Source organism: Poecile atricapillus, chromosome Z (genome assembly GCF_030490865.1).
Source record: "Poecile atricapillus isolate bPoeAtr1 chromosome Z, bPoeAtr1.hap1, whole genome shotgun sequence".
Taxonomy (NCBI): Eukaryota; Metazoa; Chordata; class Aves; order Passeriformes; family Paridae; genus Poecile; species Poecile atricapillus.
In genome coordinates this window covers 117682143-117695384 of record NC_081289.1, presented here as the reverse complement: position 1 = coordinate 117695384, position 13242 = coordinate 117682143, and the positions used below count along the sequence as shown (strand labels likewise).

Sequence of the window (13242 nt, the reverse complement as noted above, 5' to 3'; positions counted from 1 at the left end):
TCAGAGCCCTCAGTACCGCGCCTGCCCGTGGAGACGCCAACGGCCGCTGCCCCGGCGCGCGCCAACCCCTCCCCCTTCAGGCCTCGCGCCGGCCGGGCATAGCGCGCGGGACGAGGCGGGCGGGGCCGCCGGGCGGCCGGAGCGCGCGGCGGGAGGGGGCGTGGTGGTGCCGCCTCGCTCCCCCCCCACCCCCGCCCCGCCGTGTTGTCTGCACGGCCGCGGCCGGGCGCTCTCGCGAGATCGGCGTTGGCGCCGTGACCTCCATGTGAGCGCGGCGGCGCCCCCCGGTAAACAGTGCCCGGGCCGGGCGATGGCTCCCGGCGCTTCCCCGTAGCCCTGCCCGCCGCCGGCCCGCCGGTACTCGCCGCGATCCGCGCTGCCTCGGCGGGATCGGGGAGCGCCGTGGGATCTGCTCGGCTCCCCTTCCCTCTCCCGCACCCCGCCGAGCGGGACGGGCGGCCCGGATTGCGGGCGGGAGGGTCGCGCCAGCTCCGAGGGGTTTGAAATTCCTGCCCCGTCGTGCCGAACAAAGAACGGGGGCAGCCTCCGGACCCCTCCCCTGCACCTCCCACGCCGCGGGCGCTCACCCGCGGAGCGGATCCCGTTCCCACCCCCTGCCTAGGTCTCCCCTCCTTTGCTCGCAGCCGGCCGAGCAGGCGACAGGGTGCGCACCATGTGGATCCAGGTCCGCACCATCGACGGCACGGAGACCCAGACCATCGACGACCTGAGCCGCCTCACCAAGATCGAGTGCCTGCGGGAGAAGATCGAGGAGACCTTCCGCGTGAGCCCCGACCGCCAGCGGCTCTTCTACCGCGGCAAGCAGGTGAGGCGGGAACTCCCCTATTCAGGCGGACCCTCGGGGGTCTCCCCTAACCACGGGCCGGGCTCTTTGTGCGTTTTCGGGGTCCCCGTCGTCTCCACCCATGAACCGTTCTATGAGCTCCCGCTTTGTTTACTCCTGGGTCTGGGGGGAAGGGAGGGCAGCGGGGAGCCCGCCCTGACAGAATGGTCCGGGACCCCCGTTTTACCCGATGAAGTAAAAACCCCAAGGAGTAAAACCTTTCACCGTTCTGCGGATCTTGGTGAGACCCCTTTGTGTGTTTGTTTTCCCACCTGAGCGGTGGGAGGCTCCTCCCTCGGCTCCCGCCTTCATCCTGCCGAAGTGACAGGGTAGCGGGAGGGATGCGGGGGGAAGGAGGAAGCTGCCGCGCTCTCCTCCGTCCCGCCGCAGCCGGGCAGGGCGGGAAGCGGGCCCACCGCGAGTGGTTTCCAAGGAAAACGCCGCCCCGGGTCCGCACGTGGCGGGGCGGGGGGAGGCGGCGGCGCGGGGTTAATTAGCGCGGGCAGAAGTTGTGGTGCCACGGTGTCCTGGACTTGTGAGTCCCGGCGTGTCCCGGGTGGGATAAGTCTAGTGAGACGCTTCATTCCTATTACGGGAAGCCGGTATGACAGGGGTGACTAGCTCGAAGTTTTCTGTGAGGTGGTACCTCCCCTCCCCTGGGGTGATGGAAAGATTTTGTTCCGAATAGGTCGCCTCAGGCTGTAACTTCGCTGATGGGTGTAACCTTTGTAGCCGCGTTACGTAAACTGCGAGGTGTGCGCAGTGCTCGAGTAGTGAAAGTGAAGCATAGTTGTTACCTGACAGGAAAGGCACCGAATGTGTGGTACATTTCAGGAAAAGTGACTGCGAAGATGCATCTTCTTACAGCAGATGAGTGAACTTAAAGCGTTCACCTAAGCTGAGTAATGCAGGGCGGTGAGATTTCTGCCTCAAAGGAGATAAAGTGTGTATCTTTACAAACATGTGGAAGAAACTTAAAAAATAGTAGTCTAACTGTTAACCAGGAGGCAAGCATTGCTGGCTAGATGCTAAGCTTAGATTTTTGAACCAATAGCAAATGACTAGATTTTTGTGGTCTACAGATTGGTGAGAGTGAGCACTTGTGAGGGCTGATCTCTAAGGAACATTATGTACAAATATGTGTTTTTCTGTAGAGGCCAAATGAAGGAACAAGAGTCTTGGAGTTCTGTAACCTGCTTGGGTTTTTTCTGTGCTAGCACACTTCTTTGGGTATAGATGTTTATATGGGACAAACCCGAGGTTTTTACCCCAAATTCTTTATCTGAGAAGCAGGGAAGATGAGTCTGTAATGAGTTGTGCTTTTCTGTGTAGTCTGACAGTGGCCAGACCAATTAGTGTGAACATTTTAGTTAGCAGATGTCTTGCTAGAGAAAACGGGATAGTGAAATATTATAGCTGAAATTGCTTACATAAGCAGCATTTGTGAGTTTGGTACTTAGTATATCCAGTTTAGGACACAGTTGGGATCATTTTCAGTGAAGAGTTAGGGAATTGGTTTTTTTTAGTTTCACTCCACGTAAATGTTAATTTTCTTGTAATTACCATAATTAATTCTGAAGTTTCCTTCTTGATTATGGGTTGCTTTCCTGTTTCCATGGTGCTTATAAGAAAAAAGGTCAGAAGGGTTGCTCTTGCACAAGTAAAACTGGATATTGAGAACGTGAAACTAAATAACTTAATTCTCTTAGGGCTGTGATAAAATAATATTTATTTTAATATTAAGAATAAAAAAGGTTATTTTAGTTAGCTGTGAGATGAACAGAAGGCAGTATACTGAGGTGAAATCTTTTAAAGCCCATGAAGATTACTGTATGTGTTGTAAAAAATACTATCTAGGCAAAATCCTTTTCTTATTTGGTTAGCGCTCAGCATGATTAAATCTGTACAGTCTGGTAGTAGAACTGTGATCCCGCTACCGAATACTACTTACTGTAGTCTCTCCGGAAACTTCTAGAAACTCTTGAATCTTGCAAGTGGTGGGATGCCTGGCTAGTGTCTTCCTGAAAATGGGAGGTATATGATGTTATAAGGATGTAGAAACTTAAGTGAGTCATTGCTTATGGGCTGAATTTCAACAGCATCATGTTCTTAGCTTGCAGCAGAGAACAATTTCAGCTAAGATTTTGAGCTGGAGCCATTATTTTGCAGGTTTTTTTAGGAGTATTTGTGTCCAGTTAATGTGCTATATTATAGTTCGCTGTTGTGTGGTCTTCAAAGACAAATGCAAGCACTTAAGTGGTCAGAACTTCTCATTTCAGGGTTAAAATACCCTAGAACTACTGGAGGAAATCTAGGGTTGTCATTAAGTACTTTGTATTACTGTCGTGTTGGTATAGTACTCTATATTACATTGGGTTTTTTTCTTGTAAATGCCAGGAGTACTACTAATGCCAGCACTACTTTGTTGAATGGGTTGGTGTCTTCTTTTACTGCCAGGAGTACCTACCATTAACGTGTGACACCAAAGATTGACCAAGGTAGTATTACTCTAGGAGATGTGCATCCTGTGCTCTCTGGGACTCCACATTTCTGCAGAGCTGAATGACTCTACTAGCCACAGAAGTCAAGGCATATTCTAGATTGAGGTGGAACTTTCAGAGAAGGTTGTTGGTTTTTTTTGATTCTTAACTCTGCAGTTAGCCAGAATGCAGAGAAGTCTACTGAACTTAGAAACCTGAAGTGATGTCCCTTGCTTTCCCTCTTGAAGGTGGTAGATTATTATCTGGAAGGATTTTCCTATATGGCCACAAGTATTTCCTTATGCTGGAATACAACGTATTTTAACCTTGTCCCATTACAGGCTATTCACATCTAATATTTTTCTGTGCTACATGGTAACTCTGAGTAACCTCATTCTTAGAGAAATTCAGAAAAGCAAGATGACAATTTGATTTCCAGCAGCAAATTCTCCCTCCTAATTGGAAAGCACGTGAAACTGTTCTTGAGAATAGAAATTCTCAGTTTATTCACAAAAGTGAAGGAGATATCTTGGCATTTTGACCTACCCGAGCAGATTTTCTGTAGAACCAAGTTACAGTCATTGTGGGATTTCTAGTTTCTTTCAGTTACAATGCTGGAAAAATAGAGCAGTAAAAATACATGGAAGTTTAAATTTGAAAACATACCAGAGAGCTTAAGCTTCTCTGTAAGACTGTAAGCGTATTAATACCTATGTACGTTTTGCATATAACTAAACATGCACACTCTTGTATTTCAGCAATATCTACTGTTTGTGGAAGATAAGAACTAATGTCTTTTGTTGGCTTCTCTCATCCCATCCCACCCTGCTGGAATTTGAGTTTGGTGAAAGTTTGTATATGATTGCTGTTAAAAAAATCCATTATCTCAGTATCCTTTCCATAGTGCTTACCAAAGTAGGGGAAAAAAGACATTGGAGCCCAAAGGTTTTTTTGCCAGTATATGCAGGAGTCAGTGACTGAAACAACTGTTGAAGTCATTAACCTTGTTGGTAAGGAAACCACTCCTAACCTGTTTCATGGGAGACTGAAGTCAGCGGGAGGAGGTGAGAATATTGAAGCTGTTCATTTGTTTGAGGTGAAAATTGCTGCAAATCAGGCCTACTTCACTAGAATAAATTCAGCTTTGTTTTCGTGCACAAAGAAGTGTTGTAGTATGTATCATGTTACTTAGCTGTGCAAGTTGAGTATTTAAAGTCTGGTTTGTTAGACCCACACTGTAATGTCCAAGTATTTATGGTTTTGTTTCTGTAAAATTTAACAAACAATAGAGGGGTAAGAGGAGTGTAGGAGCTTTAGCTTTGCATGAGAACACGTGTGTGGTAAAGTAGCTTCAGTAAAACACACAGTTAAAAATCTGGCAGTAGGGCATGCCTTTATTATATGAGGCCTCTAGCTTCTGGGTGACCTGGGTTGGCACATGAGTAGTGGGTGGAATCTCATATGAGTTTAAGCTTCCAAACTTCAGGTTTGTATACTGTATTTTTAAGTTGTCCTTAATATTTACAACTTGGGTGAATTTCCCGAAGGCTAGAAAAGCTATACTTGTGAAGTCTCCCTCAGGAAAGGGAGTGCTAAGACTATTCATAGAACAATTGAGTTTCTTAGCACAGACTCTTCCCAGCTTTATTTTGCTTGGAAAATTGTAAACATTTTCAGCTGAAGCTGTCCAAACCCCATCTGCTTCAGGCAGAAATCTGGGGTGAGAAATCTTCAGCTGGAGCAGTTAAGTTTTTTGTTTTAGAGAAACAGTTTGAAGAAACCTTAGAAGGGAAGTAATGACCATTCTTTGGTGAAGAAAGTTGCTCTGTAGTGTGAGGAGAGTTTTCTGGAGTCTTCAGGTCAGATACGATCAGACTGCATGCCAAAATTCCCAACACAGTGAATTCATGGTGTATACTCAAAAATTCCTTGGTAGTAGGCTTGGTAGGCCTGTGAGTGAGTTTTTATAGTATGATTGCAGAAGTTTGCTGAAAGCATCTTCTTGTTAAATTGTTATTGCAAAGCTACTAATGCAATTTGCTGTTCTTGGGTGTGATTGTCTTTATTGTTTAAAGTACCTAAACAAACTGAAGACAAAGCGAAGAAGCATAGGTGAAAACGGAATACTTTATACTGTTTTGCATATATTATTCAAGTATTATTAGAAAGCTGCAAGAGTATTACGTGACCTCTAAGAAGTTGCAGCCAACTTATATATATTTACTCCTGGAATCACAAAATACGCTGAGTTGGAAGGCACCCACAGGGATTCTTGAATCCAACTCTTCATCCTGCACGGGACATCCCCAAGAATCACACTGCACACTTGAGTCACACATTCACATAATTTAGTTAGGATAGTTTAGTACATGTACTTCTTAAAATTAATCTGGAAGCTCCTAGAAAATTAATGTATTTTATATTATAAAGCACTTAGATGCAGAATGTACCTCATGCAAGGCCTACACTGACAACTAGATGATGAGGATTTCCCATGATAATATGTAATCAAATGTTGATATAAATAATACAGATGGAAGTTATGAGAGGATTCTCTTCTTTAAAAGCTTTTAATCTCTGCTCCTAAATTATTTAACTGTAAAATTATGTAAAAATGTAGTTGGCTATTGAAGTTTTTTTTGGTGTGGTTTTTAGATTTTTGTTGTTGATTATGGAAGCTTGAGTGAATAACCAGTTCTTCATTACAGGTGTCCTCACAAGCTGCAGATAGCCATTTGCTCTCGCTGGCACCACTGTTGCTGAACATCAGTTGCCTTTGCTATAGAAGCCCATACCATCACACAGGAGGTACTTGACCCTTCTCATCTAATCAGCACAGGGATGGATAATTCTTTCCATGCTGCTGAGGATCTCTATGCAGCTTTATATTTTGACATGCTTGCTTTTTTTAAAATTTTTTAATGACCGTATCAAATAATCCCAAGGAGCATCCAGAAGACACCGTGAACTTTTATTTACTTAATTAGAAGGCTCCTTAGAATGGCAAAAGAAGAGAAACCTTGCTGCTCTAACTTCCAGCTAGAAGTTAATGAGTAAATGTTCCTTTGATGGGATTTAGAGTTGCATCCAAGAAGAAACTACCATATCTAAATTAACAATTTTTTTTCTGTATCTCAGGAAAGGAATAAATAATCTTCAACAAATTAAGTGCTTTTTAAAAGTTTAACTTGGAAGAAGTGCAGACTTGAACTCTGTGAAGTCATTAGTTGAGACTGAACATAGCTGCCTTCACCATGATCTTCTGATAAAGTCAAGAAATTTTTTCTTACAGCTCTTGACTTTCAGCTGTTTTTGTGTTGGTACTAATCTTGTACGCTGGAATCTATTTTGGACTGTATTTTTTTTCAGACAAAAGGTATCACCTATATATTCTGCGTATAGTTTTTTAGAAAAGGTGTAAAACCCTCTTGTTTATTGGAGAATGTAGGCTTTTGTTCTTAATTTTAGGTACAGAGCTTCAGGAAAAGTGTCAATGTCTTCTCAGAGAAAGCTAGTCTTGTTGATTGAGTACGAAGATGACTAATGTACATTTATCATTATGTTTGTACCGAGATTGATGTGTAATTGCAGACCATGTCAGCAGCAAGATTCTGTAATTTGTTCCTATGTTGTGTGGCTTTTTATAGCATGCCAGACTTCCTCTTTGTGCAGAGAGTTGAACAAACACAGCATGTTTACACTGTGGTACAGTCAAACTCTTTGACTGTAACTGAAGTTGTAGAAAATCCTTTTATAGAATATGGAAGCTTCCATATTCTTACCTAGGAATTCTTTTTGCTGTATGTTTTCTGTGGAGACTGTGGGAGTCTCTCTGAGACTGATACTTACTTAAGATATGGTTAATTGATAGTAAGTAATTTGATACTATCCAGTGCTATGACTGCCTTTTTCCTTGTGTCGAGGACAGGTCCTTAGCTGTTGTATAACACACATGAGCAGTCAAAAGGGAGCATGTTCTCTGATATAAAGACTAGTTTGTGTGACCTTGTTAGGATTTTTGGTGGCATCAGATCTTCGAACATTTTTGTAGGCTGCTTTGAAATGTGAGTCTTGTGGCAAAATTTTGACAGAACTGAAGTCTAATTTGGACCCTATTCTCCAGGAGGTAATAACTTCTTTGGTTACTGTGTCACAAAATGTTGTGGTCTGTCTGTGTTCTATTTTGGGGGAATACTGGTCTAGAGCCTGTCAGAGAGCTTCGTTGTGCAGATAATTCACCTACTTGTGTGTTTCTCTAAAGAGAGAGCAAAGGCAGAGCAATGATTTTAATTTTTTTAAATCTTTTTAATTGATGAGTAAATTGTTCTTCTTGAAATGAGAGAATGATTTGTCATTTGCATCTGTTTTTTAACAGCAAGCCATGAAATCCAAATCAAGGACAGAAAGCACCAGTAAGTCTAACTTGGGGTTGGTTTTTTTTATTTCTGAGGGTGAGCCATGGTTTCTTTGGTATTTCTTTTCAAGCACGATAGAAGTTATTTCCTATTTATGAAAACAAATCTATAAGACTAGTAGATGCAGCTATGTGGTTTGTATTAGGATCTCTGCTAAAAATGCCAGCAGCAATAAGGAGGGGAGAGTTAGGAGGAAACTTACAGGAATACCAGAATAAAACCAGTATGAATAGACTGTGTTTATGACTGCAGAATATATATGTAAAATCCTCAGTGTCGAGAGAGTGTGGTCAAGCCCAAGCCCACACTTCAGAACTGTTCTGCTGTAGACATGTAAGAAAGAGCCTGTAAACCTCATGCATGTGCAGTCTCTGCTTAAAGATCTTTGCTTCTTATCTTCTTAATAAAATAGATTGTTTGAGGAGTTTTATTGTTCAGGGCTGGAAATACCTTGGACATTCAACAGTTACTGATACATGTATAAAAAGCATCACTGATGGCATCAAAACTACCCCATCTGTCAGAAGAATATGGGATGTTTTAGTAGAATGATCACCAGACAAAATATTTTTTGTCAGAGCAGACTATATGGAGCCTGTGACAAATACTGTTGAAACTACAGTTGTTTAAGGAGGAAGTGGATCTCTTGGAGTTACATGCACTTGAAGACAACCTATATTAATCTATAAAAGCAGTAACTTTCTGAAGTAGTTGGCTACTAGATTTCCCCTTTATTACCTTTTGTCTCTGTTGTTGCTGAGACAACACTTCCATGTCAAACAGTGTCACTACACAGTTACAGTAAAAACCGGACCATATGCCTACCACTCTGAATGTGGTTAATACATGTATTTAAAGATACTTAAGCGATCTTTTGAATAGAATCCAGGTGGAGGTTACAGTTTTTCCATGTGAAATTAAAAATACTGGTCAGGTTCTCTTTCAGCTTTGAAATAAGTAAGCAAACTGAGCACAGTCTGAGAATGGCTGAAGTCCATAAACTTAAGGGCCCAGTGTTGTTTTTGTCCTGAGCTGATCTCATTGCCCAAAATTTACTGTTACATGCTGAAAAGCTGAGTTTCAGTTGAGTTTTCAGTTACTAAATGTTGGTTAGAGATACGTTTAAGTGCTTCTGTGGAATTTAATTCCAACATCTTCGTTCAGGCAGAAAAAGTTCTTAGGTTTGTATATCAATCTTAAGATGGAAAATACATGAAGTTCTGGAAGTCCACTTTTTTTGCTTTCAGTAAATACCCAGCTGGAAGTTATAGGGTCTTGATTTTTTCAGACCAATACCCTCTGGATAACTCCTAACAAGCTCTTAACCAAGGTTTTTTACTGAACTTGAGCTGGAAGATCTTTACTCTTAAGCATTTCCTGTTAAATTTGCCAGGTGCATGTAATGCCTATGCAGAATAAGTGATTGATATCACTTAACTTTTTATTATACTTCGTTAATTATGGAGTTCATCTGCATTCATTATAGTTTATTTCATCTGTATTGCCAGATACAGGCACATTTTTTGGAAAAGAAAACCTCCGAAGATGCTTAAAGGCACACTTTCATAAGAGATTAAAGATCTTGGCTGTCAAGTGGAATGACTGGATTAAGGTCATCCTGCTTCTGGATCACACATGAAGATATAAAAAATTATTACATGCTTTCTTGGGTGGTCTCTCTACATGCTGTAGAAGCCATAATGAGCTGCCCCTCTGCTGGGACTTGTACTTGATGTGATAGTAATTGGTAAATTACTTGTCAGGCAAATTTTTTTACTCAAGTAATGCAGTATCATACCACACTCTGATTATTCATGTTCATGTAAGTGCAGCTTCTACATGCTTTTAAAGTAATTTGTGGCTTGATGTTTCAAGACAGTTCTTCTAACAGTGATAGTAGGTAGGTATCAATTCCAGTATTGCATTGCTCTTGTGTAGTAGTGTAAGGACAGTGCTGTGTTACATTTAAGTATTTATGAAAACCTTCTCTAGGACTGTTTTGAAATTTATAGTGTCTGTAACACATGATGATGAAAATACATTTGAAAGATTGAATCTGTTTATCAACTTACATGTATTTAGAATAGTGATAGTGTTAGATACAGTAAAGCTATTTGCTCTTTGGTGAAGTTTTATTCAGAGTATGTTAATGAATCCTTAAAAGCTTTTGAAGCATGCTAGTCTGTAAGAGGAGTTCAAACTGAAAGTGAAATCTACTGCTAAGGAAACAAGTGCATCTTTTTCTTACAACTGTACAATCAGAAGAGCTAGTAATATTTTATAAATGAAATTGCCTGTTCAGTTGTTTTTGCTCTAGTACATGTTCTAATCACCCTTTAAGAAATCATGGCTGAGTTTAAGGAGATTGATTATCTGATACTTACGTGATTACTTTTGTTTCTCATTTGCGTATATAAATTTGTGAATGACAAGTGACCTTAAATACTTTTTAAACATGTAATGTTTGTTTCTTTCCTTATAATGCGCTGTCCAACCAAACATATTTCTAGGGAATCTTCATAGTGTCTTTATGCAGCAGAATGGGATAAAATTGTCTATTGTAATTAAAGAAAAACCATCATATAGTTCTGCTCTCCTACGTGAAATAGATTTCTTTAAACACTGTTTTTCAACTTCATTTCTCTAAGGATTTCAGTTGTCAGTGATGAAGTAATGCTAGGCATTGGTATGCTTGCAGAGTCACATATCAGTTCTTGCAAGTCAAAAAGCAGGTGATGGATTCTACTGAGTTTCTGTGGTACTGTACTTTGTTTCTAGAAGCAGACACTGTTGCAGTGTATCGAGTTGGTCTAAATTTATGCAGTTGCTCATACAGGAGCTCTTTCCCTATCATGTTGCCAGACATTACAGCCTGCCAGGTGTGAAGTGTGCTTATAATAATCTTATGTCTGTTACTCTGCTTTGAGACTTAAACGTGACCTCACTAGTCACAGAATAATCTTGTGACATAAAATATTCCTGCAAAGAGTATAAATGATAAAAACAAAGAGGAAAAAACAAATCACAATCACTTGGATGGGTCTTGGAGTCATGGGATGGTTTGGGTTTGAACAAACTAAAGATCATCTCGTTCAAAATGCCCTGCCATGGGCAGAGACACCTTTCACAGACCATATGGCTTAGAGCCCCATCCAACCTCTCCCTGAACACTTCCAGGAATGGTGCATCCACAGCTTCTCTGGGTAAACTGTTCCAGTGCCTCACCACCCTCACTGAAAAGAATTTCTTCCTGATATCTAATCTGAACCTGTTCTCCTTCAGGTTTGAAGCCATTCATCTTGTTCTGTTACTACATGCCCTTGTAAAAGATTCCTCTCCATCCTTCTAGTAGGCTCCCTTTGGGAACTGGAAGGTTGCAGTTAGGTGACCCTTAAGCCTTCTCTTCTCCAGGCTGAAAAATCTCAATTTTCTGATAGGAGAGGTGCTCCATCTCCATCCTTCCAATCATGTTTTTGGCCTCCTCTGGACTCTCTCCAACAGTTCCATGTCCTTCCTGTGCTGGGAACCCCAAAGCTGGATGCAGCACTGCAGTGGGGTCTCAGCAGAGCAGAGCAGAGAGGCAGAATCCCCTCCCTGGCCCTGCTGCCCACGCTGCTCTGGATGCAGCCCAGGACACGTTTGGCTCTCTGGGCTGGGAGTGCCCATGGCTGGATCATGTCCAGCCTCTCACCCACCAGCACCCCCAAGCCCCTCTGGGCAGGGCTGCTCTGATCTGTTCACCTCAGCCTGTGCTGAGACTGAGGGATTTTCCTGACCCAGGTGCAGCACCTTTCACTTGATCTTACTAAACCTCATGAGATTCCATGGACCCACTTCTCCAGCCTGTCCAGGTCTCTCTGGACATCCCATCCTTCAGGTGTGTTAACTGCACCACTCAGCTTGGTGTCATCTGCAAACTTGCTGAGAGTGCACTCAATCCCATTGTCTGTCATTAATTCAGGTTAATTAACATTTGGACTTTGAGCCATTGACCACTACCTTCTGGATGCCACCATCCAGCCACTTTCTCAACCATTTAATAGTCTAATATTTTTTATAAATTTAGTCTGCATATTACACAACTTTGCAGTCATGAGTTTATTTGGCTGACCCGTTTAGTTTGTGTTTATCAAAGCTGACTTCACCAAATGACAGAGTATTTAGGGTTGGAAGGAACCTCTGGAAGTCTTTTAGTCCAACCCGTACCCACTAAGGCAGGGCAGCTTTGAACAGGTTAGCAGGAACATGTCCAGATAGGTTTTGAATGCCTGCAGAGAGGAGACTTCTCTTACTGTTGTGCAGGAATAGGTGGTCTGGATGTGGTGGTGTGTGTTGTTAGGGAAGACAGCTTCTTACTGAAGGCCTAGACTTGTTATTGTTTTTGTCTTTGTTTTTGTATGTGTTAAATATAACCATTCATGGACAGATTCCTTTTTTTTTCTCTCTTTTTTTTAAAGTTTGGAGTTTTTTGCCTTTCCTGCTAATAGGGAAGACTTACTTGTGGATCAATAATTTAACTTAATCTGCAGTCATAACTGAAGAATAGATTGCAAAGACTAGACATAGGACATTTACCTAGCTATTATAGATAATTGAGGGTTTTCACATTTACATTTTGACTGAATTAACTTAAAATTTTAAACTGAAGTACCTTGAAATATTTTTCTGTCAGGCTGCACAGGACCTGTCCTGAGAGAGCAGGAGCAAAAGCAGGAGAGCAAAGCTCATCTGCATGTTGCTTACATCCCATTGGTCTACCAGGAGCAAACCTAAAATTTTTTCTCCAACACATTATCTTTCAGAAGATTTTCTCATACCACAGGATTCTAGGAAAAACACTGTAATCTCTGCCACAGCCTGTACAGTCCAATTGGAACAGAAAAATGGAGAAGTTATGTGTCTCCAGTAACATCCAATTTATTAATTATTTCAGAAGTGGTCTGTTCTGCAGATGTACCGCTGAACTTTTTAACCATTTTGCAACCAAGAAAAATCACTTGGGAGGGATTTAATCTTAACTGTGGCCTGGAGTAGTGATGAGAAGCAGTAGCAATGTGGGTATCCTCTCTAGTGTGTTTTTGCAGTGTCATTATTTGTCTTTGTTTTAGGTTTATTTGTACTTTGAATATAAGAATAATGCTTTAAACTTCTTAACAGTTAAAATGTTTGTGGTGTGAAAAGCCCCCAAATCTTGATTGTAATAGGGCTGCAAGAACACTTCTATGCCCTTCGTGAAAGAGTTGTGAAAAGTGTAGAAACTTATGGTGGGACAGAAAAGGTTACTTAGGCAGCTTGCTTTTCAATATGAAGTACTAAGCCTAAAGGCTAGGCATATGAGGTGGTGTTCATAGTTTTCAACTGGACAATCACAGTTACTGGAGATTTCTGCTTTAAAACTTGCATTGCATTAATAGTTCCAGCATGAAAATCTTCAGTATGGTTTTGTGTGCTGTGTGTTGAACTGGTTGAAACTGAAAATGGGCAGCTGAGTAAGGTTCTTTTC

The 13242-nt window shown here is 41.8% G+C and overlaps 1 protein-coding gene across 5 annotated transcripts in view; it reads left to right on the top strand.

Annotated features, from left to right (window-relative positions):
* The first annotated feature begins 220 nt into the window (after window positions 1-220).
* UHRF2 (ubiquitin like with PHD and ring finger domains 2) overlaps window positions 221-13242 on the top strand; it is a 78778-nt gene continuing 65756 nt past the window's right edge. For all 5 annotated transcript variants that reach the window (XM_058827582.1, XM_058827581.1, XM_058827580.1 and 2 more), the window contains exon 1: window positions 221-826. In XM_058827582.1, coding sequence (XP_058683565.1) covers window positions 674-826 — 153 coding nt within the window. In that variant the 5' untranslated portion in view covers window positions 221-673. The remainder of the gene's footprint in view (window positions 827-13242) is intronic.